Here is a 27,516-nt window from a genome sequence, read left to right on the forward strand (position 1 = left end):
ATACTAATAAAATTCGAGCCGTTCTTGAACAACAGTGGAGGGGGGGAGGGCGGGGGGTCAGTTTAAAAGCATCAATAGCACTAAAAATATTTTTTTAAATGAAAATGCGGGCGAGGTGTATTCGAAATACTTGCACACAGAGATGTTGGCAATTCGCCCGCATTAAATAAATTATGAGGAGTTTTTTCTAAATTGGGCTAATAGCATTCAAAGTAAGTGGGAAAATTATAACGAGGAGGGTAGTGGGTCGGTGGTTTTATTTATTGAAAGTTTAAATGTTAATATATGTAGATTTAAAAAGGATTTTATTGTAAGAGGTGGTGGGGCTGGGGAAAGGGCTATAGTTTTAAAATATCATTCAGATTTAGAGGGATGTTAGTGGATGTAACGAATCTGTTTCGATACGTGTGTGTGTGTGTGTGTGTGTGTGTGTGTGTGTGTGTGTGTGTGTGTGTGTGTGTGTGTGTGTGTGTGTGTGTGTGTGTGTGTGTGTGTGTGTGTGTGTGTGTGTGTGTGTGTGTGTGTGTGTGTGTGTGTGTGTGTGTGTGTGTGCAAGGCAGATCAATTTCCACTATTTAATGCCCCGACCCCGGCCCACCGCAGCGGGCCCCGCTTTCCGGCCCCGCGGCGCTTCCTGCGGTGCTCCCTGGGCCCGCCGCAGCGGACGCCGCGGCCGCCGCATCGCCCTCCCCCGGGAGGACCCCATTTAAAAAGCTGTAAATAAAAGTGATGTTATTATAAGTGCCTATTCATTAAATGTTGTATTTTTTCTATAAATAAAAAAATGTATTTATTTAAGTGTTTTTTCTAGTGCCTATGTAAATGTTGTATTTTTTTATTATAAGTAAATGAAAAAGTGTATTTTTTCATGTTTAATGTGCTTTCAATGTAGTATTTTTTAAGTGTTGTTACTTTTATATGTATAATAAAAGAAAATATGATTCTTTATTAGTCTTCTTCTCATTATTATTATTCTTGAACGGAGTAGTAATAGGGAAATTATTTAGTCATTAGACAGCCATAGTCTACAGTTAGTTGTCCAGGTGAACTATTGAAGGGAACATGTATCAATTTAAAACACCATTCAGATCGTTTCTGTCTGGGCCGTCAATGTCAGGTAAAACAATACTCTTAACTAAAATAATTAAAAATTGCGATAAAATGTTTGTAGAAAAGGCGAAAAAAATCTAATACTGTTACAGTATTTGGCAGGACTCTTACGATTAAATAAAAGCAATTGCCACAATGAGGTTGGTGCAGATACAATTCATACAGGGACTTGACGTTTTCAGTATTATTGAACCGAACTCTGGGCTGATTATTGACGATCTGGATGAATCTATTGAACAATGGTCCCATGAAATGCTACAACTGTTCACTGTTTGCTCTCATCATGAACAGATTTCCATCAATCTGGTTCTACACAATCTCTTTCATCAGAGCAAATGTATGCGAACACTTGCATTGGACTGCACCTACTATATCATCTACAGAGTTGTTCGTAATTCTAGCTCGCTAATAACTCTCAATAAACAGATATACCCTGGCGTCCCTAAATTTCTGCTCTCAGAATACAATCAGGCAACTAATGAACCCTACGGCTATATCCTATTACATCTTAATTAAAATACACCCGAGGATTTGTGTGCAGTCACAGATATTTTTGACAATGAAATTACAGTATATCTCCCCGTGAACACTAAAAAGACTTATTAGTCCCTATCATGACAATGAAGAAACCGCATGAAAATAGTCATCTGTTTTCAGTTCTAAGCACTTCAAACCCCTCGCTTAGGAAAGCCATACTTAAATTTAGTATTGACAATGATTTCATTAACCTAATATCTGATATTTATTTAAACTTGATTGAGGTCGATGCTAAACTATCAGAATTAGTTAATCAGCGGGATAAGCTTCATCATTCCGTTGAACTTACATTGACCTCTAAGAGCAAAGGAAAGAATTTAAAAAAAACGACTTCTTCAGGCGGGCGGTAGCTTTTTCACACTTTTACTGCCAATACTTACAGGACTTGTAAACAGTTTTCTCTAGGAAATGAAAAAACCCTATAAATTGACTCCAATAGAACTCACCCTCTCACCCGTGGAACACTTTGAGAACAATCTGAGTAAATTCCTTGACAATGAGAATATTGAGGATGATCAAAAACTGCTTTTATTTCAAGATGCACTTTGCCGAGTGGATAAATATAAGCCCTATCGGGCGAAGACCACTGGTATTGATCACAAAAGAGAATCATCTCCTCAGGATTCTGCTGCTGGAACACAATTAAAGGAGGAGGAATTGGATTCAATTATACTGAAAATTGAAAATCTAATGCCCCAATCATATCGTGAACAATTAAAACGACTCCTAACCTATCTCATGGAAAGTGGTTAAGATCAGATTCATTGAGAGCAATGGGAAAGGGATTATAAGTCAGGGTAAGAGCTATAATCTACTTGATTTAATCTATGATATGGTTACAAATCGTAAAGGACTATTATCATTTGACGCTCATCTATACAACTTTCTAAATACATTAAACTTCCCCAAAAGTCTTATTACCAATAGACAAATTCTAAAAAAAATTAAATGAACATGCTTCATCATCATCAACAACACCATTAAAATATGAACATGAAGAAGTAGAAGAAGAAGATTTTAAATCAATCTTGGAAAATACTAGCACACCTAGTGGAAACTGGACAATTGTGGGGAGGAAAAAGCGAAAACGTAGCATGTCACCATCACCAACCACAAATAGTATATATAAGGGTAGCGGACGTTATACAACGTGTTAACGTTCAAAATGGTTGAAGTTCTGAAAGGTGTTTATGAAAATATTGTTGAGGCGGGGAGTTTAAGTTCACCCACCACTCTTTCCAAAGTCACTGGTGTTCACACTAAAAGTGTACAAGACTATATACAAAATGAATCAAGTTACACTCTGCATAGAAATCATAGACTTCGTGCTAATCAATATCGAAAAACTAAAGCCTTTTTCCCATTGCATATAATGCAAGCAGATCTCCTGACTCTAGATGAGATTCAACAACGTCACAATACACCGTACAAGTACATTCTACTTGCAATCAGTGTTTATAGTCGTTATGCATATGCAATTCCATTGCGGTCAAAGAGAGGCATTGAAGTTGCTCAGGCCATTGAAAGTTTTCTCGAACAGGTTTTATATAAAAAAATTCAAACGGATCGCGGTAGTGAATTTGTTAATCCCCATGTTGCAAAAGTAATAGAGAAATATAGTACACTGCTCTATCATAGTCATAGTCCTATAAAGGCTGCATTGGTCGAACGATTGATAAGAACTATTCGACTTTTAATTTAAAGATATTGTACATTGAAAAATACACCGGCTTTTATTCAGGATTTAGATAAAGTCATGTTGATTTATAATCAACGACCTCATCGATCATTGTCCAATTCAACCCCAACGGAAGTTCGTCATTCTGATCATGATACAATTGACACCTTTCTTAAACAATATTCCAATGAAACGATTGTCAAGAAGAAGAAAAATAAATTCAATGTTGGTGATACTGTTCGAATTAATAGAACAACTAATGTTTTTGAAAAGGGGAATTACTTGTGGTCCACAGAACTTTTTACAGTGTCAAAAATTCTAGAAACTAAACCCATAACTTATTGCCAGCACGATACCAAAGATGAAGAGATTCTCTGCGGCTTTTATGACTATGAACTACAAAAAGTTAAAAGTAATGGTTAAATCTATCAAATTGAAAAGATATTAAAGACACATATTCGCACGGACAAGAAACAGTTACCTGTTCGGTGGCTAGGATAAAACTCTGATTTTGATTCTTGGATCGCTGTTGAAGATTTGGACAATTCCCACTGGTTTATATGTAACTTTTATGTCCAATATTTCTGATCCTCTCTACAACGACTTGAATACGACAAGGGATTTTTGGATGAAACTCTCCCCCGCCATCAAATTTGACGGTGCGTATAAAGTGGCTCTTGTCGACTGTATTCTCAAAAATGCCTATGACATCCTGAGAAAGGATCATGTGTATGATATAAAAGTTATACCATTCGATTGGACACTCTTAGTCGACTATGAATGGGTTGAAGCACTTAAATCGAGCGAATATCCACATGCCAAATTGAAATATATTGAATACGATAATATGACAGATTTGTGTCGTACAATCAATAGAAAAATCTCATATCGTAGGAATGGTCCATTCCATTTTAATTATTCATTGGAACACGATAGGATTTACATTACCTCACCTGTTGACACTGAAATAATTATTCTCAATGATAATCTGAGATATGTTCTTGGGTTTAAACAGAATATGATCAATGGGAAAAATGCTGGCACCATTTACGGGATGGATCAGTTTATTTTTACTGATTATCCACCTGGTTTTGCCTCGGACTCTTGCCTATTTCTCTATGCATCCTTTGTGGAAACATCAAGAGTCGGTAATTCAAATGCCCCCTCCTACGTGTTCTTGAACGAAAAACAACTCATGAACATGTTCATCACTATAATATAAAGCATCTTCAGTATGTTCCTGTAAACACTTCGTATTTGGAACTCAGTCAGTTAACACTAAGAAGTGAATTGGGTGATCCTCTAGTAATAACAAAAGGTTTAGCAGTGATTACATGTCATTTTCGACCCATTGTCGGCGACAGCACAATCACCTTAAATGAACAATAGAAGAATTCCATTTGTCTGTCCCGATATCGATTGCTATGTTGGTGCTCTGAGTCCACGTCAAATAGGCAATGGATCGGAATACTACAAGGGGCATACTACAATGCCCGGCTATGGTCTTGTTAGCTGGTTTGCTAGGCTATTTCGTTCTGCACTACCCCTTGCCAGAAATATCTTGTACCTGCTGCATCAAATTTTGCTGGCTCAACACTACAGGACTGGGGGTCGGGCAAGAATTTCAAGGAGAGTTTTAAGGAAAATACTAGATCTTCAGCAAGAGCCGTAAGCGAGCAATTAAAATCTCGGCAAAATGGGGAGGGATTGAAAAGGATGCGTGCGCGTCATTCACTCATCAGTGTCCATCCAAGCGGGAAGTGAAGGACATCAACAAGGACTTTGAGGAATAAAATAAGGAAGACCAATAAGCAGAAGAAGAAGAAAAAGAAAAAGATTGTTAGATCAAAGAAGGATTTCTTCTCTTAAGATGACTTATCTCCCCCACAAGGAAGCATATCTATCAATTAGTTTCTCATTGAATCTCTTCAATGCTGAAAATGTTAATGTCAGTTTCAAATATTGCTACTATGAACACTTTCACCCCCAACAACCCCTCTCGGAAAATATACACTTTCAAATATTTTCCAATGAAGACTATTTCATTGATTTGTCATCAACATTTATTGATTTAAATGTTGTGGTGAAGAAAAAGTCAGATAATACAACTCCAACTGTTGGCGATGGTCTCTCCTACGAGAACTATATTCTACACAACCTATTTAAACAAATTAATGTATTTATTAATGGAACATTGGTGAGCACTAGCAATAATTTATCCAACTATGCAAGCTACATACAATTTATGATGATGACACCAAAGGTATACAAGGAGTTGAGAGGACAATCATTGGGCTATGAATATCGATCAGGTGTTGATACTGACGGCGAGTTGACTACTGCAGTGACCCAGGAGTATCATCTGGTTGGAAAATTAAATTATGAGATATTCGATATATCCCAATGGTTACCGCCCAATGTCAAGATTGATATAAAGTTACAGATGGCCCCATCGAATTTCATTTCGAGAAAAACACTTCCTGCAGCACCCGATGCAAATGTCATTATCACATCGGCAATTCTCCACGTCCGAAAACAACAGGTTATGAGCTCTGCTGTTGCATTGGCATTGGAAAAGCTAAGAGCCAATGGTAATAACATTAAACTTCTTGTCCCCCATACCATCACCAATCAACGTCACATTGCCACTGGCTCTCGTAGTTATACCGATACATCATTTATCAATGGAGAAATCCCATCAAAACTCGCCTTGGTCTTTGTGAAGAGTGGCAGTGCCGTTGGATCCTGGACTGTATCCCCCATGATTTTAATTTATTTGGTCTATCTAGCCTTGTATGCAAAGTGAATGGTATTCCACTGTACACTCTATCATTTGACAAAAAATCCTATAGAAGTCTATATGAGTTGACCATGAAATCTGTAGATCATGAATCTCAACTATTTGAAAATGGAACAACCGGCTCAAGGTTTTCAAAAAATCATGGGGTAATTGTTTTGGACTTGTCATGGACTCAGGATATAAGCATAGTACGAACAGGAACTGTAAGTTTAGAGTGTACATCTGCAGATGCATTGACTGAGATTATCACGCCAAGATCACTGAGTCAATTTTAAGCCTATTGGTAAATCACAACCGACGGCAGTGTTCTACTAGACCTAGCACCATGAACACAAACCAAATAATCAATGTATTTGGTATGGATCCATACATGTCCCAGTACAAGTCCTATTGCATACCTTTGGACTTCATTGAAAAAATTACAAGTGTTAACAATACCCAAATCATTGTTAATAGCAGTCCATTGACTTTGAAGACTGGCCATTGGCTATGCATCTTCCAAACAGCGAAAAATATTGAATTTTTTGGTCCTCTTGGTCTATCATATAAATTCTACACTCCATACATCAGCAACTTTATTGAAAGCAGTGGAAAAACCATTTTTCAAAATCAACGAAGAGTACAGGATTTAATAACTAAGACATTCGGCTTTCATGCACTATTCTTTTTCATGTTCAGATGTCGTGGCTATACCTACAAGCAGTTTCTCGACATCTACGTTTACTTACCTCGATTGAACGACTTTCTAGAGGAAAATATACTTACAAGCATATTTAATATTGATTTTAGTGCCCTACGAATAAAATGCTCTAAAAATGTATGTGAAATTGTTTATTAATAAATGATGAAAATGTATATACATGATAAAACGACTTTTCTACTCTTTAGATTTCATCTTCTACTAGGTATAGGTATTTGTCGATACCAACTAGTGCAGGTAAATTATCCGAATTCACAGTATACTGATCCTGATGTACTGCAATGTCAGGGTCACATTTTCTACAGTAGAGTGTAACTTCACTCTTGTCATATCTCTTTGTATAGTCAATGATACTATTCTAATTCATTCTATAGAATTCACATGTTTCAATTTGCTTATTTGAAGCAATTTCACAAACAGTGTCCTCAAGTGTTGAATCACACTCCGTCATAGCCAAATAAAAATCAGTGGGCTTATAATCATAAGATCCATTGTCTTCACAACGATGACGTAGAAACCATATTCTTTTGTTATTCCAACAGTTGAATCGCTGACCCGCCTCCTCCTCCCAGAACAATCTAAAACCATGACGATACCAATCTCGTAGCAATAAACCAAAATCACGCTTAGGATTCTTTCCAATCATACCGGGGTATATATTCTCCCACTGATTACATTTATCATAGTGACAATTGGAGTATAGGTGGCCTCTAGGATTAGAGTCATATACCTCTTCAAGACACGAATTACAACCTTTAATTTGTTTAGCATATCCTCTATGCAATTTACACGGGTTGCATAATCTACACTTTTCATCATACTCATCAATTATTGTGCAATTCTCAAATGATGACCAGCTGCCCAGTGTGTACATACATAGCGGACATGTATGGAACATTTTTTCATGTGTTGACACTCTCACCGCCACAATGAAACTGAGCTACCAACAACAAAAAATTGTCTGGGATAGAGAGAGGAGTAAATCATCCTTGAATAACATCTTTCTCATGAGAAAAAAAGTCCTAAATTTCTAAACTAGTGTTTAAAAGCATATCCACAATATCATTTTCCTGTGCTGTGATCAATATATCAATAAATTGTGTAAATGCATTTGGACCACGACGTAGAAGCTTCATACAATTGTCTAATGATGGAGAATCATTTTCATTATATCGACAAGCATTCCCCGAGAAAATATCTTCCTTTGAATAGACAGCTCTAGAAAATCGTCATCTAGAACCAAATGTTTTTCCATAAGCCCTAGATTCCCCATGATTCGCTCTTTCTCAAATCTATCCGTTTCCTAATGGAGTTCTAACACTCTCACAACCAACTTCAGACTAACCACAAATTTTTCTACTCTAAAAAAAATATACGCTAGTCTACTATAGAAAGAAAAATACCTTTGATTTGGAAACAATTTTATTGAGCATAATTACAACAATAATATTCACTGATTCATTTTGTTCTCATCAATATATTTCGATAGCACATCTAATGCTGCCCGAAGTCTATTTATATGCACAAAATTCCCTTCTCCAGCAAAACATAGTTGTTCCTCCAGCTTAAATTTGCTTAATGATTATCACATATCTAGCATACATATCGTCCCATTCAAGGCATAGTCTACAGCCTCCGGTTATTTCCACAGCCACATTTGGCACTCGAATATCATTGCTGCTACCGGCTCCAGCATCAATCTCCAATAATGTAAATGCACCACTCATTTTCTCTACTAATATCCTCTCAAATAAACTATTCTCTCTGAATTCAATTCTCTTACTAATATGATTTTTAATGAAAACCATTCCTCTTATTCAAATCCAATCACCAATCAAGTTATCGTGATGACCGCACCTCGGTAAGGTGTGACTGTCCTTGGTAACTTAATGTACCGATTAGACTACTTTTTTGTGCAATTCAATGTATTTTTTCATGTAAGTTTCATATTCCCTATATATCACTGTCCTTGGTAAGTCAATGCACTGGTTAGACTACTTTTTGTGAAATCCAATGCATTTTTTCATGTAAGTTTCATATTCCCTATATATCACTGTCCTTGGTAAGTCAATGCACAGGTTAGAATACTTTTTTTTTATGAAATTCAATGTAAGTTTTCCTGTAAGTTTCATATTCCCTATATAGATACTACTGTTATCAGCCCTACCAATGTTAATTTTTGCTCGTTTCGAGTTTGACTCGGCTATTTATTCTAATATCTGTTCATTTTGAGTTTCATTTATCTATTAATAGTGATTTGTGGTATTTTTACGCTTGTATGATTACTTGACTTCATTTCTGCCCATTTTTGCTTAATAGAGCTCTTTACTTTTCTTTGAAAAGGTAGTTTGTCGAAAAAGCTTTTTTAAATGAATTTTTGTTAGTTTTTTATTGACAAAGTCATTTTCATAAAAAAAATAATATTTTATATCTTTTCGTTTTTTTCTATAAGACTCCATAGTTTGGCATAATTGTGCGGGTTTGACATGCCCAATATCCCTAAAGAAATAGCTGCTGTACCGTTCTACTATTGTGAACAAAATAGTTGTCTCAAGATTTTGACTAGATGTGTTTAGGAAATAAATCGGCTTGAGAGACGGGCTGATTGCCCTCCAATATCTTTTTACTCTTAGAAACGACCCAAGGACTTTTAATTTTGAATCGAATTAGCTTCTTTAAATGTTTCAATGATATTTCTAGCTATAATAGAGTGGTGCTGTCCATGATATTATATGCCTATTTGAAAACCTACATCTATACAGTTTTTTTCTTTTAATTGGAACCTAAACACTTCCTAGAAGTTTCACCTTAATACTCTTAGCGTCATTAGTTACAGTAACTGTAGATGTAGTAGATAATTTCGGAGTTCACACGGCCTTTCCATACGATAAAACAAACGTTCAAAATAGGGATAAAAACCTTTTTAATAGACAGTGTATAGAAATTCACAAGAATACCAGATATTTCGATCACATATACAGTGACCGTCATCAAACAGTTCGTGGTAACGAACTGTAAGTAAGGAGCGACCCGGCTCAATGGTTTTGATACCTATAGATACATCAAAAGAATCAGATTTTAATCTTATTTCAAATATATAAGTTTCATCATGTTTAATATTACCCATCAAACGTTACGCGCCTGAGAATATTTGGCTGATTTTCGAAAAAAGGGAGAAAACCCTCTAAAAGTTATAGAACCTTAATTAAAATCACACCATCATATTCAGCGTATCAGAGAACCCTACTGTAGAGGTTTCAAGCTCCTGTCTACAAAAATGTGGAATTTTCCATTTTTTGCCAGAAGAAAGATCACGGATTCGTGTTTATTTGTTTTTTGTTTTTTCAGGGGTGATTGCATTGACCCAGTGGTCCTAGAATATCGTGGGAGGGCTCATTGGAACGGAAATTAAAAGTTCTAGTGCCCTTTTTAAGTGACCAAATAAATGGAGGGCAACTAGGACCCCTCCCATGCTCATTTTTCCCCAAAGTCACCGGATCAAAGTTTTGAGATACCCATTTTGTTCAGCATGGTCGAAAATATTGTAAATATGTCTTTTACGATGACTTAATCCCTCGAAGCCCCCGGGGGAAGGGCTGAAAGTTATGAACTTTACCCAATGTTAACATATAGTATTGGTTTTTGGGAAGCATACAGACGTCTACAGGGGGAATTTTTTCTGGTAGTGGGGGTGGGTCGTGGGTTATATGGGAGGATCTTTTCATGAAGGAAGTTTTCATGGGGGAGGGGACATTGCTATTAAGGGGGCGCCTGATTTCCCTTCATTATTTAAAAAAAAATCAGAAATTAAATAGACAGAAACAAATTTTTCAACTCAAGTAAGGAGCAACATCAAAACTCAAAATGAACAGAAAATATTAGCTATATGATTTTTTTCACCCCCTAACCAGGACCTCGCTCTTTAAGCCAAAGATTTTTTAGTACTTTCATAAGAGCTATTTATTCTAATTAACGGACTTTGTGATTAAGGGGTCATTTTTAAAGAATTGGAACAAAATTCGAACTTTAGCTTAAAGAGCAAGGTATTGACTAGGAGGCAAACCCCCTAATGTACGTATTAAAATATACGAATATAGAAGTTCGTTACGTAAGTTAATTCGTAAGTTACGTATATTTATTACTAATAAAAACGTTCGTAAACAAAATTCAACAACTTTCGAGAAAGCCATTTAACCAAATAAAATTAAAATTAATATTCAAATTTCGTTTTAATTATTCACGTACGATGAGCCAAAGTAAAAACCTGAATTCAATCAAAAACTTTCAAAATTAAATAAAAAAAACATTTTTTTTAACTAAGTAAGGGGCGATATCACAAATTAGAACAAACAGTAATTTTTCTATATATGAAAGGTTAACTTTAACGAAAACCACACCATCAGATTCAGCTTGTCAAAGAACGCTATTAAAGAAGTTTCAAACTCCTATCTGCAAAAATGTGGAATTTTGCATTTTTAATTAACTTTAAAACGAAATTACATAATCATATTCAGCTTATCAGAGAACCCTATTAAAGAAATTTCACGCTCCTATCTGCAAAAATGTGGAATTTCTTTAATAGGGTTCTCTGATAAGCTGAATGTGATGGTGTAAATTCGAGCAGACTTTGCATTTTTTGCTCGAAAAAAGATCACGATGCGTGTTTTTTTTTTCAGGGGGGATCGTCTCGACCCAGTGGTCATAGAATACTGTGAGAGGGCTCATTCGAAAGGAAATTAAAAGTTCTAGTGCCCTTTTTAAGTGACTAAAATACTGGAGGGCAGCTAAATCCCCTTCCATGCTAATTTTTTTGCCAAAGTCACTTGATTGAAATTTTGAGATAGCCATTTGGTTCAGCATACTCGAAAAAAAGTAAAAACTATGTCGCTAAGGATGACTTAACCCCCCACAGTCCCAAGTGGAAGGGCTGCAAGTTTCAAACTTTGCCCATTGTTTACATATAGTATAGGTAATTGCGAACTATACAGACATTTTCCGGGGGGATTTTTGCTGGTAGGGGGGCTGGGGGAGGGGTTTACATGGGAGGATCTTTCCATAGAGGAATTTTTCATGGGGAAGGGAATTTTTCATGAAGGGGGTGCCGGATTTCCCAGCATTATTTAAAAAACGATCAAAAATTCAATAAAAAAAAAAGTTTCTTCAACTGAAAGTAAGGAAGAACATTAAAAACTTTACTAACAGAAATTATTACATATGTTAGGGGTTCGCCCTGTCGTCAATACCTCGCTCTTTACGCTAAAGTTTTTCTTAGTACTTTCAAAAGAGCTATTTATTCTAATTAAACGGCCTATGTGATTTTAGCGTAAAGAGACAAGGGGGCGAACCCCCTCATATACGTATATACAACCGAACAGAAATTATTCCGCATATGAAGGGTTGCCTCCTCTTCAAGACCTTGCTGTTTATGTTATATTTCTACTGTTTGTCCCATTTTTTAAGAACGGCTACTGAAACACAAGGGCCGTATAATTAAAATAGGAAGCCTTATTAAAAGTCCTAACAGCTATAGCTTAGACCATTCAACATCAGATCGAGAGATCACTGGTTCAAACATGTCCACTGATATTAGTCAGAAAAAAGTGAACAGCTGTGACATTTTAACATAAACTAACATTTTTTTTTAACATAAATTAAATTTTTTTTAACAAAAAATAACTAAAAACAATATTTCAAATAGTTATATTTTGCTCGTATAGATTTACAACTAATGCTAAAAGATTTTTTTTGGGGGGGGGGGTTCTATATGGAAGTGTGACAGATTTATATTTTTGGAACAATATAAGAAACAAATAAGTTAGAACAATTTATTTAATTGAAGTACAATATTTGAACAATATGAGACTTTTTGTAATGATCGAGTTCGAGTCTAAATTGTGTGAATAAAAGGTTCATATTTATACTGTCTTCTCTTTTTTTCAAAATCGGCGTGGCATAACTCAGCATTCATCTTAGGTTTTCAATATTAGTGTCACTTCGCAGAGTGGGTCAACACTAAGGAAGCTAAACCTCACTGTTAAATTTTATTTTTTTTATATTTGCCTACGCGGACTATTCGTTGGATTTACAAATATAATGTATATCTCAATTGTTAGTTTATGTTATTACTTAATTAATTACCGGGTCGCAGCAATTATCGCGAATTTTAGTTACGTGGTACAATTTTTCCATGGAGAAATTTACCGGGGGGGGAGAGAATTTTCCACGGAGGGGGATTTCCCAACTTTATTTAAGAACGATCAGCAATTAAATAAAAAACAAGTTTTTTTGTACTTTCGACAGAGATATTTATTCTAATTAACGGCCTTTGTGATTAAGGAATCATTCTTAAAGAATTGGAACACGGTTTGAACTTAACGTAAAGAGCTAGGTATTGACTAGGGGGTGAACCCCATAATATATGTAATAAAAATAAACGAATATAGAAGTTCGTTACGTAAGTTAGTCTGTATTTAGCAAAAGAAAAGTAAAATTTTTATGTAAATTTTGTTTACTTATTAAATGACGGTGAGCCAAAATAAAAGCTGCAATAACTAAAAAACGATCAGAAACTAAATAAAAAAAACAAATTTTTTAAACTGAAAGTAAGGAGCGACATTAAAACTTAAAACGAACAGAAATTATTCAGTATATGAAAGGGGCTGTCCCCTCCGCAGCGCCGCGCTCATTACGATAACTTTTGACTCTGTCACACAACTTTATTTTTGAAAACATAAAAAAAATTGAGCGAACAGCGCGCGCTGCTGAGGCGAGGACAGCCCCATTCATACACTGAATACTTTCTGTTCATTTTAAGTTTTAATGTCCCTCCTTACTTTCAGTTTAAAAAACTTTTATTTTTCTTATTTAATCAGTAGTAAAAGGGTCACTGTATATGTGATATTTTTGGTATTTTTGTGGTATTTTTGTGAATATCTATACACTGTCTATTATAAAAGATTTTATCCCTATTTTGAAGTTTTATTTTGTAGTTGGATTACTAAAAGTATACACATAGTGCCTTCTGGCTAGATCAAAATCCCCCACAACTTACTCTTAAAGATGTAACATAATAATATAAGTTGATAATCAAATAACTTAATAATCAAATGACCAGTGTTTCTATAAAAAAAAACTTATATGCCCCCAGGGCGTAACTTACAATCCTTGACCTAAGGGCTATATGGAGGGGGGATTTATCCTTAAAGACATAATTTCTGGACATTTCAACTACACTGAACAAAATGGCTATCTAAAAATTACGATTGAATGTGTTTGGGGAAATGATTGGTGTATGGGGGGAGGGCTGGATGACCTCCAATCACTTTTGAGTGTTAAAAAGGCCAGTAGAACTTCTGATTACCAATCAAATGAATCCCCTCTGAGGTTTCTACGACCACCTTTTCTAAAAAAAGAAGCTTTATATCCCCACAGGGCATAACTTACAACCCTTGCTCTAAGGGCTGTGGGGGGGGGGCTGTCATTCTCAAAGTCATAATTTCCGGACCTTTAAACTACACAGAACAAAATGGCTATCCCAAAATTTTGACTGGATGTGTTTGGAAAAAATATTGACGTGCGGGAGGGGGAGCTGGTTGCCCTCCATGAACTCTTTTGAATTTCCTATGACATTTTATTCTATAAGAAGTGCCCTGGTCTAAAAAACACATATTGTGCCCACATCGCTCTTTACTTAGGCAGCGCTAAGGCGCTGCCTTTGATTTTCTGTCTTGAGATTTCAATTATATAGCACTGGAAGTGCCGATTAGACCAGGTAATCCCCCCCCCTAAAATTCAGCCTGTGGGTGCCCATGGCTTCAAACGAACAAAAATCACTACAAACAAGAGTTTGGGTGCTGCCTCCTTCTCTCACTGTAAAAGTCTAAAACCAACTGAGGCATTGGCTCTTTACTGAAAACTATAAGTGTCTTGAACAGTCTTGGAAAGTACAAATAAAATCAAACTGAATATTTGATATAAATAATATTAATTGTTTAAGGACCAGCAGTTAAAAATTTTAGTTCGTTGTAATTCTCATTTTCATTTTCAATGCTGTAAAAACTGGAAAAGAAAATATTTGTAGTATAATTCGTTTTCAGTGAAGCGCCATCGACGCAGTAGGCTTTAGACTGTAACAGTAAGGAATGGGGGCAGTAGCCAAACTCTTGTTTGTAGTGAAACTATTTTTATCTTGAACGGTCTTGGAAATGACTGATAAAATTAAACTGACTATTCGATATGTATTAACTGCTGAAAGCTAATCAGTTCATAGTTTAGTTTTACCAAAATTTTATGTTTATCTTCAACGTTGTAATAAGTACAAGAGAAAATATAAGTAATAGAATTCGTTTTCAGTAAAGCACCAACGACGCAGTATCCAAACTCTTGTTTGTAGTGATTTTTGTTCGTTTCAAGCTTGATTTGCATATTCAATTTAGTTTCCACTTGTTTTAAGATTCACTTATATTAATGTTTGCTTGCTTTGATTGTTTATTTGATTTCTGTTCGTCTTGGGTTTCATTTATGCTTCAATAACAAAATATTTTTGCTTGTTTCTATCCTAATTTGCATATTCAATTTAAGCTTTACTCGTTTTAAGTTTTATTTATTCATTTATATTAGCACCTGTTGTATGTTCTTTTGCTATGATTGTGTATTTAATTTCTGTTCGTTTTGGGTTTCATTTTTTCTTTAGTTGTAAATTACGGTCGTTTTGAATTTGAGTTATTGTAGGTTTCTATTCATTCTAATATTAAGTTTAATATGGCTTTTTCTTTTCTTTGAAAAACTTCTTGTTAGGAAAGTTTTTTTTTTAATGAATTTCTATTCGTCTGTGATTACCAAAGTTTCAAGTTTTTCAAAATTCCCTATTTGAAAATCATTTTTTATTCCAGCATAAATCGTAGGCAGCGCAATCGCGCTGCCTAATTAAAGAACCATGTTGGCACATTGTATTATTGGTTTTTCTTTAGGCCAGGGTACATCGGATGGACGGAGTTGTCTTAGAAACTTCGAAAAGGGTTCGTTCTATTGGAAATTGAAAGAGCTTGTGCCTCTTTTTAATAGTCGAAAGTGATTGGAAGGCAAATAACACCCCTTGCACGCCCACCATTTCCCTAAACACATTCAATGAAAATTTTGAGATAGCCATTTTGTTCAGCATAGTTGATTTCCAGATATAAATATGTTTTTGAGGAGGACACTCCCCCACAACCCTCAGGGCAAGGATTGCAAGCTATGCCCTGGGGGTATATAAGATTTTATAGAAAGCGTTATCGTAGAAACTTCAAAAAGGTCTCATTCGATTGGAAATTCAAAGGACTAGTAATAGTCGAAAGTGATTGGAGGGCAATTATCCCCCTCTCATACCCACCTTTTCCCCAAACACATCCAATCAAAATTTTGAGATAACCCTTTGGTTCAACGTAGTTGAAAGTTCTGAAAATTAGGTCTTTGAGGATGACAGCCCCCTCACAGCCCTCAGGGCAAGGGTTTTAAGTTATGCCCTGGGGGTATATTAGATTTTTATAGAAAGCGTTATCGTAGAAACTTCAAAAAGGTCTCGTTTGATTGGAAATTCTAAGGGATAGTGCCCTTTTCAATAGTCGAAAGTGATTGGATGGAAACTAACCCCCCTCTCACGCCCACCTTTCCCCAAACACATCCAATCAAAATTTTGAGATAGCCATTTTGTCCAACGTAGTTGAAACTTCTGATGATTAGGTCTTTGAGGATGAGAACCCCTCCACAGCCCTCAGGGCATGGGTTACAAGTTATACCCTAGGGACATATAAGGTTTTCATAGAAAGCGCTGTCGTAGAAACTTAAAAATGGGTTCATTCGATTGGAAATTGAAATGGCTAGTGCCCTTTTTAATAGTCAAAAGTGATTGAAGGAAATTAACACCCCTTCCACGCCCACCATTTCCCCGAACACGTCCAATCAAAATTTTGACATAGCCATTTTGTTCAACGTAGTTGAAAGTTTTGGCATATATATATTTGAGCAGGAAATTCCCCCCCCCACCGTCTTCAGGGTAAGGGTTACGAGTTATGCCCTGGGGGCATATAAGGTATTTATTGAAAGCGTTGTGGTAGAAACTTGAAAAAGAGCTCATTCAATTGGAAATTTAAAGGGCTGGTGCTCTTTTTAATAGTCGAAAGGGATTGCAGGATAACTAGCACCCCTCTCACATCGACCTTTTCCCAAAACAAATTTAATCAGAGTTTTGAGATTGCCATTCTGTCCAACGTAGCTAAAAAGTCCGGAAATTAGGTCTTTAAGGATGGCAACCCCCACAGCCCTCAGGGCAAGGGTTGTAAGTTTTACCCTGGGGGCAAATAAGGTTCTTATAGAAGGCGTTGTCTCAGAAACTTCAAAAAAGAATCATTCGATTGGAAATTGAAATAGCTAGTGCCCTTTTTAATAGTCAAAAGCAATTGGAGGGTAACTAACCCCCCTCTCACGCTCACCATTTCCCAAACATATCCAATCAAAATTTGGAGGTAGCTCTTTTGTTTAACGTAGTTGAAAGTTCTGGAAATTATGTACTTGAGGATGACAAACTCCCGAGAGCCCCAGGGCAAGGGTTGTAAGTTATGCCCTGGGGCATATAAGTATTTTATAGAAAGTGTTGTCGTAGAACTTTTAAAAAGTGCTCATTCTATTGGAAATTGAAAGGGCTATTGCCCTTTTTAATAGTTGGAAGTAATTGGAGGGCAACTAACCCCCTCTCACGCCCACTATTTCCCCAAACACATCCAATCAAAATTTTTAGGTAGCCCTTTTGTTTAACGTAGTTGAAAGTTCTGGAAATTATGTACTTGAGGATGACAAACCCCCGAGAGCCCCAGGGCAAGGGTTGTAAGTTATGCTCTGGGGGCATATAAGGTGTTTATAGAAAGCGTTTTCGTAGAAACTCAAAAAGGGGTCATTCAATTGGAAATTAAAACGGCTAGTGCCATTTTTAATAGTCGAAAGTAATTTGAAGGCTTCACATTTTTATAGTAAAGATCGATGTGGGTACAATGTATTATTTTTTTTTTCTTTGCTAAGACCAGGACACTTCGTATCGAACGAGTGGTCATAGGAACTTCGAAAAGGGCACATTGTATTGGAAATGGAAAGGGCTAATGCCCTTTTTAATAGTCGAAAGTGATTGTAGGGCAACTAGTCCCCCTCCCACCCCCCCCCTCCCATTTGCCCATTATATTTAAAAACTAAATGTTGTCTTAGAATTAAATCAAAATGCACACTGTGTTAATGAAAATTCCCAATAAGGCATCTCAGTAGTATGCCAAGAACGACTGAGAGTACGTACTATGTTCAAACTTTCGGGGCTACTTCTGCTCTCAAAATTAAACCAAATCAAAATAGCGTAATTGTATCCAAGCTATCAAAGAAGGTAAAACAGATTGTTTTGCGAATTGTATCAAGTTTCCTATTTCAGGTCAACTAGAGGAGGTATGAAACTAAATTAAACACTACTTTTTGTGTCCAAATTTTTAAAAAGGGTGTATGTTGTTAAAAATTACTGAAAATTTTTCTCCAGCATACAAATAGCAGGCCAAGCTATAAAGTCTTAAAAAATGAAAAGATTTAAAGTATTATTTTCTTTTTCCCTGAAAAGACTATGGCAATATAAAACGAACAGAAATTAATTTAAAAAATCCCACAAAATAAGTTTTTCAAAGAAAAGTAAAGAACTCCATTAAATCAAAAATGAGCAAAAATAAAATAAAATACTCTACCAAGTGTGAAACTACCACAAATCAGCATCGATAAATAAATGAAACCCAAAACAAACAGAAATTACCATAAATAACCGAGTCAAACTCAAAACGAGCAGAAATTAACATGAGTAGGGCTCAAACACCTATGCCTTCCCAAGGCCAGAACACAATTTTCACTTTACTGAAAAAATACAAATGAACGTGCATTGTGAGGTTAATATTCATATACTGTTATTTAGTAATCAAAATGTTAATATTATTTGATGCATTAAAGTTATAAAAGTAAAAACATTTATATTTTTCAGTAGAGTGCAAATTGTGTTTATACTTTGTGAAGGCATGGAGGAAGGGCCAGGGGTCAGCTCCCATGATTTTTGGAATAAAATACCTTTAATATAGTTTTTGGCGGGAGGAATATTCAGGACATGGAGGCAGGACTAGAAGTCAGCTCTCATGATTTGTCATTGATAAGTTCTTTTCGGGGGGGGGGGGAGGGGTCGATCTATGGATGGCCAGGGGTCAGCTTTTATAGGTTTTGAGATAAATTATAGTCCATATTTTTTTGTGTTGGGGGTAGGGCCATGGAGGGCCAGGGGCAAGTTCCCATAAATGTGGATATAAAATATAGTCAATATGTTTTTTTTAAGGAGGGACTTGTCAGCTCCCTTTAACTTTGGAATAGAGTATCGTTAATAAGTTTTCTTTGAGTGGGGGTGGGAGGGGGAGGGTTAGGCTTATCTAATGTTCGAAATATTTTAAAAACCCTCGTATAAAAAGCTTATATACTCCCAGGGCATAACTTACAACACTTTCCCTCCGGGCTCTTGGGGGTGGTGTCGACCCCGGAGTTTTTTTTTTTTTGATGTTTGAAATTATTTTAACATACTGGATATCTCAAATCAGATGGATTTGGGAAAAATAAAGCAGGGAAGGGGGGGGGGGCTAGCTACCCTCCAGTTCCTTCTGACCTTAAAAAGGGAACTAAAACTTTTGATTTCCAATTGAATGAACCCCCTCCGAAGTTTATACGACCACCTCTTTCATAAAAAACTTATATGCCCCCAGGTTCTGGGGGGTTGTATAAATCCCGGAATTTTTGTTATATGATCTTTTGTCTAATTTGAACACAATCACTACCTCAAAAATTCTATCATACATTTTGGAAACAGAGCTGGTGGAAGGGGGTGGGGTAGTTTCCATCCGATCAATCTTGACTCTTAATTAAATAAAAAACAGTTTTTTTCAACTGAAAGTAAGGAGCAACATTAAAACTTAAAACGAACAGAAATTATTCCGTAAATGAAAGGGGCTGTCCTCTCTTGAATGCCCCGCTCTTTGCGCTAAAGTTTAATATTACTTTAAAAAGTAGAGTTGTGGCAAAGAGTCAAACTTTAGCGTAAAGAGCAAGGCATTGAGGAGGGGACAGACCCTTTCTTATAGGGAGTAATTTTCTGTTTGTTTTAAGTTTTAATGTCGCTCCTTTCTTTCAGTTAAAAAACTTTTTTTTTATTTAATTTCTGACCATTTTTCAACTAATGCAGGTTCAAATGTGGCTCACCGTACATGAAAAATTAAAACGAAATTTGCATATTAATTTTGGCAAAACTCCTCTGTGGAAATTTAATCCCACGTAAAGTGCAAATTCCCTCCAGATATTTCAATCCTCTCTGAAAATCCCCCCTCCGTAAAATTTCTTGTGGACGACTCAGCCTAAAAAATTCTCATTTGCATACTTACATTTGAAAAAGACTAATTTCTGATCGGATTCTCAATCACTCTGGAAATGCCCCCTTCCGCTGCAATAGTTTCACAGAAATCGAAACTCGCGGAAAATAGCGCCCAAGTAGTTCCTGCGGAACATCTCCACATGCAAAATTAAGTTGGCGAAGATAATATAAGACAATTAACAAGAATTTAGAATAGTAATTCTGTGAAATCCCCCCCTCGTGTAAAATTTTTCCTGGAATTTCCACTCCCCTGGAAATTCCAGTGCCCCTATTAAGAGTTAAAAGTGATCAAAGGGAAACTAGCCCCACCCTCCCACGCCCTTTCCCCCAAATTTATCTGATAAAGATTTGAGATAGCCATTTTGTAAAAATAGTTAAAAGATCAGATTACAAAAAAATTGATACAAAAATCGGGGTAGGCGTTGTAAGTTATGCCCTGGGGGCATATATGGTTTTTTATGGAAGGAAAGATCGTATTAACTTCATAGGTGGCTGGTTAGATAGTAAATTGGAAGTTCTAGTGCCTTAAATAAGAGTCAAAAGTGATTGGAGGGCATCTAGCTCCCGCAAGGCCCTTTTTTCTCCAAATGCATCTGATCAAAATTTTTAGTTAGCTATTTGGTTCAAAATAGTTCAAAGATGAAATAAAAAAATCTCCAAGGTCGACAAACCCCCCCCCCCCCCCAGAGCCCGAGGACACGTGTTGCAAGTCATGCCCCAAGGGCATACAAGGTTTTTATGTAAGGGGTTGTCTTATTAATTTCAGAGAGGGCTCATTTGATTGGAAGTTGAAAGTTCTAGTTACCTTTTTTTTAAGAGTCATTAAAAGTGATCGGAGGGGATCTACCCCCTCCCCCCACACACACACACACCCTCTTTTCCCCAAATACATCCGATTAAGATTCTGATATTTTTGTTCGAAATTGTCAAACGTTCAAATAACAAAACTTCACGGTCAACATAACCCCCCAGAGCCCAGAGGAAAGGTTGTAACTTGCCATGGGGGCATGTAAGATTTTTATGGAAGACGTGGTCATATAAACTTCGGATGGGATTCAAATGTTTAAGAATTGAGAGTTCTAGTTCCCTTTTCAAACAGTTCGTTGTAACGAACTGTAAGCAAGGAGTGACTCGGCTCAGTACTAACCAAAACTCTTAAAGACGGAATTTTGATATCAATAGATCCACCAAAAGAGTCTGTTTATTGTGCTGATTCCAAATATATAAAATTCATCATAAAATTCATTAGTTGTACCAATCAAAATTGGAAGCTCTAAAATCGAACGCTATAACGTTGCCTCTGATTAGCCTTTAATGATTTAGAACCATTCCCTAAACGTCCCACAAACTAAAAGAAGCGGCTTTGGATGTTTATACGTATGAAGTACGAGGTTTGGCCCTAGAGGCTGATTGAAGTTCAGCCTCAGAGCTTGACTTCTTTACCTCCGATTATATAAGCAGAAAATCCTTGCATCATTCCAGTTTCAAAAGGTGTAACATATCTATACACCTTTCTACAAAAAAGTAAAAAAAAAATCTATGAAGCCACTGTTGTGGAAATGACTGTTTGCATAACTTAGCATCCTCACTCCTGTGGCTTTATACATTATGTGTGGCTGCATGCCCCCAGAGACATATTTGTGTTTTGGTGGTTCTAATTTAATTATTTATCTACAAATTTCAATCTGACGCCATGTGGGGCATACAGGGGCACTAAGTGTGGTTAAGTGTCCTCTGATCGAATACCCATTCTAAAAAGAAGAGCTAAAAAAAAATACAACAGGAAAGAACATAGACTATTATAGAGTTCGCAGAGTAAAATATTGTGAAACCATTACCCATCAATTAAAGGAGATGTGCTCAGTATCCTTTTTGCAACAGACAGCCTCTCTTCAATCGATGCCCCAGATTTCAAGGCTAGGGGCACTGCAACACCAACACCAGTGGCGGTAGCAAACATCAGAACACCAATCAATATCATCCATTGTTTTGAAGTGAGCTCTGAAACAAAGTATCAGTTAGAAAGAAAACTCCCTCAATCTTTCAGGTTTATATACAGTCCACTATAATCAAAAGTAAGCAAGAATTAACCAAATAATGATGTTCTATGTTTTTGTTATTAAATAACTTCTGAAATCAACTATTTTAAAGTGACAATTTTCTCCTTTTCTATGCATTTTCTCTGTGATTCGATCTATTTTCTGTTCAATTGTGATCTGAGGGCACCCCTCAGGGAAATCTTAGCACAGTAAACGACACAGTAATGCAATGGATACTAATTAACAACAGATAACTCTTCAGGGTTTTGTTTGCTTCGGTGAACTATTTTGAGCTGGAAAACCTCTTCCTAGCTAAGCTACCTAATATCTGCTGCCTCTCCATTGTAATAAAATATTTGTGCGCATTAATGTGTTATGAGTCGGAGGCAATAGGCTTGAGATTGCTTCAATCTTTTCAGTAATATGAAAATTGCAACGTCGAACATTAAAAAGTTAAGAAACAACAATCGTATGGACATTTTGACTGACGAAATCAGACATCTGGATTTGTTAAGAAGTCCAGGAAATGATATCCCAGAGGTATGGAACATGAAACTAGATGATATAGAATTTATTTACTCAGGCAGGAAGGATGGGGTCCATAGACAGGGGGTAGGGCTAATGATGGATATCGACACTGTTAAGTCTTTTGTAGGTTGGGAAAGTATTTATAATATAATTCTAGTTGCTCATTACGACTAAAAAGTGCAAGGTATCAGCCATCGTAGGTTGGCTGATACCAAATACTGATAACAAATAGATAGAATCTCAGATAGAAATATGGTATTTTTATTATGGATATTAATACCAGGATGGTAGAAATAGGGATTGATGTTTTCCTAGCCTATGTGTATTTGGTGTAGGAAAGGAAAAATAGCAACGGTAACAGACCGCTGCTATTTTGTAGGCATAACAATCTAGCTTTAACTAATGCAGTATTTGCTAGAGGCAACGGTATAGTGTTGCCTATGGGAAAGAGTCATAAGGCTTCAGTGTTTTGTTACTTTTTTGTATGTTTTTTTCCCCAGAGGCACTTCATATGGAAGAAGTGGCCGTATAAACTTGGGAGGGGGATTATTTGATTGGAAATTCAAAGTTCTAGTGCCTTTTTTAAGAATCAGCATTGATCGGAGGGCAACCAGCCCCCCTCCACATTCCCTCTTTCCCTAGGTGCTTCCAATTATGATTTTGAGATAGCCGTTTTGTTAAAAATAGAGTGAAGGTGAAATAAATAAGTTTCCTAGTTTAACCCCTGGGGCAAGGACTGTAAGCTATTTAAGCTGGCCATTGTTAACATAGAAGATTTTTATGGAAGGGGTGGTCGTATAAAGTCTGGAGGAGGCTCATACGATTGGATATCAAAACCTCTAGTTCCCTTTTGAAGACTCAAACGTGACGGAGGTCAATCAACCCCCCTCCAGACTTCTTCACCGTAATATATCTGATCAAAATTTTAAGAATGACATTTTGTTCGAAATATTCCCAAGGTCAAATAACTATACCTCCAGAGTTGAGCCTCCCCCCCAACCCGCGAGACAAGGGCTGCAATTTATGCCAGTTGCTCATTGTTAACATATAAGGTTGTCATGAAAGGGTTGCTCGTACAGACTTAGGAAAAGGCTCATACGATTGGAAATTCGTACTTTCAGTGTTCTTTTTAAAAGTCAAAAGTGATCGGAGGGCAGCCAGCCCCCTCCTCACGCCTTTTTTCTCAAGTGCATCAGGTGAAAATTTTGAGATACTGATTTTGTTCAAAATAGTTTAAAGGTTAAAATAATTATTCCTTTAGGGTTGAACCCCCCCCCCACCTCTGGGGCACCGGCTATAAGTTATGCAAGTTGCACGTTTTTAACATAGTATTAAGTTGAAACTTTCAGGACATGTTGAAGGGGATGTTGAAAACTGGTTGGAGAGCTGTGAACCCCCTCCCATGGCCTTTTTGGATGCCCTCATTCAAAAATATGTAATCAAAATTTTGAAAGAGATGTCTTCTTCAAGATAATCCAAAGCTGAAACAACTGTGCCTATGGGTATGACATTACCTCCCACAGCTTTGAAAAGGGATGCCGAACACAATACAACATACTGTGTGCAGGCTGGTTGTCAGAAGGACGTATCATCAGTATGTAAGGGAAAGCCGAGGATATCAAGTTGAAAATGTCATGGGATGTTGAGGTGGATGTTGAAGAGGTATTGGAGGGAAACCAAGCCCCCTTGCCCTTTTTAGACGATCTCTTCCCTTTTAATGGATCAAAATTTTGAAAAAGAAATGTTGTTCAGAACAGCCTAAGGCTCTAGTACCTCTGCCCCCGAGAATACAATGCCCCAACATCCCTCTGGTCAGGGATTGTAAATTTTGAAAATTTCCCTTCTTCACATTTAGGATTTATCTGGGGGCTGTTCGGGCGATTTGATTCGGGGATTGTTGAGGAGCATACTAAGCTAAATCTAAAGACCTATGTGAATTCTGTTTATTAAAAAGGTGTATCTGCGATATCACAAGAACAACTGAGGGTATTAAATTTAAACTTTCAGCGCATGTTGAAAAGGATGTTAAAAGTGGTCAGAGGGCAACTAGTCCCCCTCTCATTTCTTCTTTAGTTTTTCTCCCTCTGAAGATGCCTGATCAATATTTTGAAATATCTATCTTGTTCAAAATGGTCGGAAAGCTAACTAGCTATACCTCCGAAGAAGCCCCTGGGGCAAGAGTTGTAAGTCATAAAAGTTGCCATTATTTATTTACAAAGCTGGCTAGTTGGGAAAGATGAATGTTTGATCCTGAGTTTCCAAAGAGGCTAAGAATATTAAAGTAAACTTTTAGAAAATGTTAGGGGCATATCAAACAAAATCAAAGCACGGTTGTCAACAGGACACAACAGCAATACAGAAGGAACGGCTAAGGGTACTAAATTAAAACTTTAAAAGGCATGTTGAGAGGGATGTTGAAAAAAGAAGGGCATCACCCCTCCCCCTGGTTCTTTTAGATGCTCCCCTTAACACTGACAGAGATCTAAAAAAAAGTCATTTTATTCGAAATAGTTACGAAGTCTAATAGCTATGCTTTTGTAGATGCCTTGCCCTCACGGCCACCGGGGTAAGGAATGTAAATTGTCCATTTTGTCCATTTTTCACCAGCAGGATTTATCATTGGGAAAGGGGGGAATGTTTGATCCTGGGTGTGTCTAAAAAGGCTAAGGGTATTGAGGCACAATTTTGAGAAATGTTGAGAGATATGTCGAGCTAAATCAAAAGAAACTATCTGTAAACAAATTATATCACAAAAATTTTCTTTTGTGCTTACAACTCTGAAAATAAAATTAAAATTCACAGTAAAGTAGAATCTTGAATTGCTGAATTTTAATTCAATTAATATCGTTGTACAACAATCATTCAGTTTAATTTTATTAGTTCTTTCAGAGCACTGGTCAAGACACATACAGTCCTCAATAAAACGCAGTGACGCAGTAGGCTTTAGACTTTTACAATTAGGGGAGTGGGAAGGGGTAGTTATCAAACTCTTGTTTGAAGTGATTTTTGTTCGTTTTAAATTCAATTTAAATTTTGATTTAAGTTTACTCGTTTTAAGATTTATTTACTCATTTAATTTAGTACCTGTTGTATGTTTGGATACTATCATTGTTTATTTCATTTCTGTTCGTTTTGGATTTCATATATTCTTTAATAGTAATTTTTGGTCGTTTTGAGTTTGAATCTTGTAGGAATTTATTTCTGCTCGTCTCAAGTTAATATGGCTCTTCAGTTTTTTTGAAAAACTCCTTTTCCGGAAAGTTTTTTTAAATTAATTCATATAATGTTCGATAAGTTAGCACGGTACTCACATGATGATAGGACGGTAAATATTATTGATCATGTTACTGTAAATTGAAGAGCGACATGATCGATACAAGATTCAAGGGCATAAAAGGGTGCTTTTATCCATTCTAAAAGTGAGGGTCTCATCATCTAGTAGTGTCTAAAAATAATCTAAAGTTTAAATTTAGGAAGAGTAACTATCTTTCCGGAAATTATTATGTTGGTAGACTCTTGGATGAAAACTTGAGAGAAACTTTCTATGAACAGCTGAATATGAAATCAGACAGTTTCAAATTTGAGAATGTAGAATATGGATGGAATAACTTTATGAAAAAAGTTTGTGAAGTAACATATGGTGTCTTAGGGAAAAGGTTAGAAACTCAGCTAAGGATATTAGAGAATATTCTTTAAGTTTAGAAGAAAAAAAGAGGGGTTTTGCAAGAACTGTTTGAGTGGTAGATCATATGACAATAAGAGAAATGTAATGGAAGTAGAGAAAGTATTAAAATATGAATTCAGAAGGTTGAAATAGAGGCCACGGATAGAATTCTTAAAGATACAGACAGACGGCTTAATAGTGAAATATTGTACTGGCATACTAATAAACTGAGAGGAAACAGTCAGTCTGGACCTGTTGCAGTTGAAGATAGGAACGAAACTTCAATTAGTAATAAAGAAAGTATTAAAGAGAGATTGGCAGAACATTTTGAGTATTTGCTAAGCCGTGATTAAGCTACAAAACCTATATAGAAGAGAATAAAAAAGTTGGTGACAATTTGGAAGTGAAGGAAAATATATTTTGCAGGGAAAAGTTAGAGACAGTACTAAAAGGATAAAAAAATAAGACCTCAGGTGCTAATAGTGTGGTAAATGTTTTTTTGAAATATTATGACCGGGAGGCTTAAGATAAATTACTGAAGATTATGAGATATTTAAAACGGGGGAATTACCTAAGGATTCTATAGATAAACCCCTTTATAGGAAGATGATAAGATTGAATGTGGTTATTATAGAGGCATTAGCTTTGTTTCTTTGGGAAGCGATTCACTTAGTATGATGATAATTTTTAGGCTTACAGATGTCACATATAGGGGGTGTTTTGACAGACAAGCTAGTCTATGCCAACAACATAGAAAAAACAAGAGTATCCAGTGGGTCGACGTATCCAGTATCCATGAGCATCCAGGAGAGAGTATCCAGTGGGTCGACGAGTTCAGATACCATGGTGGTATGGTCTGTTAAAGCCCTTATGCCGTTTTGGCGAAGCAAAGATTTGTCTGTATTGCTTAAGAAACGTCTTTTCGATACCTTGACTATCCCCACAATCTCTCAGTATGACCCCCATCTCAATTTACCGCAACCAGCATGGTGAGGCATGGTCAC

General features: G+C 36.4%; 1 protein-coding gene across 1 annotated transcript in view; it reads right to left on the minus strand.

The window, feature by feature from the left end:
- The window catches only part of LOC148946968 (dipeptidase 1-like), a 51,020-nt gene extending 26,580 nt beyond the window's left edge, over positions 1–24,440 (minus strand). The window contains exons 1-2 of the mRNA XM_089096469.1: positions 24,407–24,440; positions 22,120–22,282 (exon numbers count right to left, since the gene is read on the minus strand). Of these exons, the coding sequence (XP_088952595.1) occupies positions 22,120–22,282; positions 24,407–24,440 (197 nt within the window). The remainder of the gene's footprint in view (positions 1–22,119; positions 22,283–24,406) is intronic.
- Between the last annotated feature and the right edge of the window lie 3,076 nt (positions 24,441–27,516).

This window comes from Artemia sp. Qi Xiang Cuo, chromosome 11 (assembly GCF_049724085.1).
Source record: "Artemia sp. Qi Xiang Cuo chromosome 11, ASM4972408v1, whole genome shotgun sequence".
NCBI classification, from domain to species: domain Eukaryota; kingdom Metazoa; phylum Arthropoda; class Branchiopoda; order Anostraca; family Artemiidae; genus Artemia; species Artemia sp. Qi Xiang Cuo.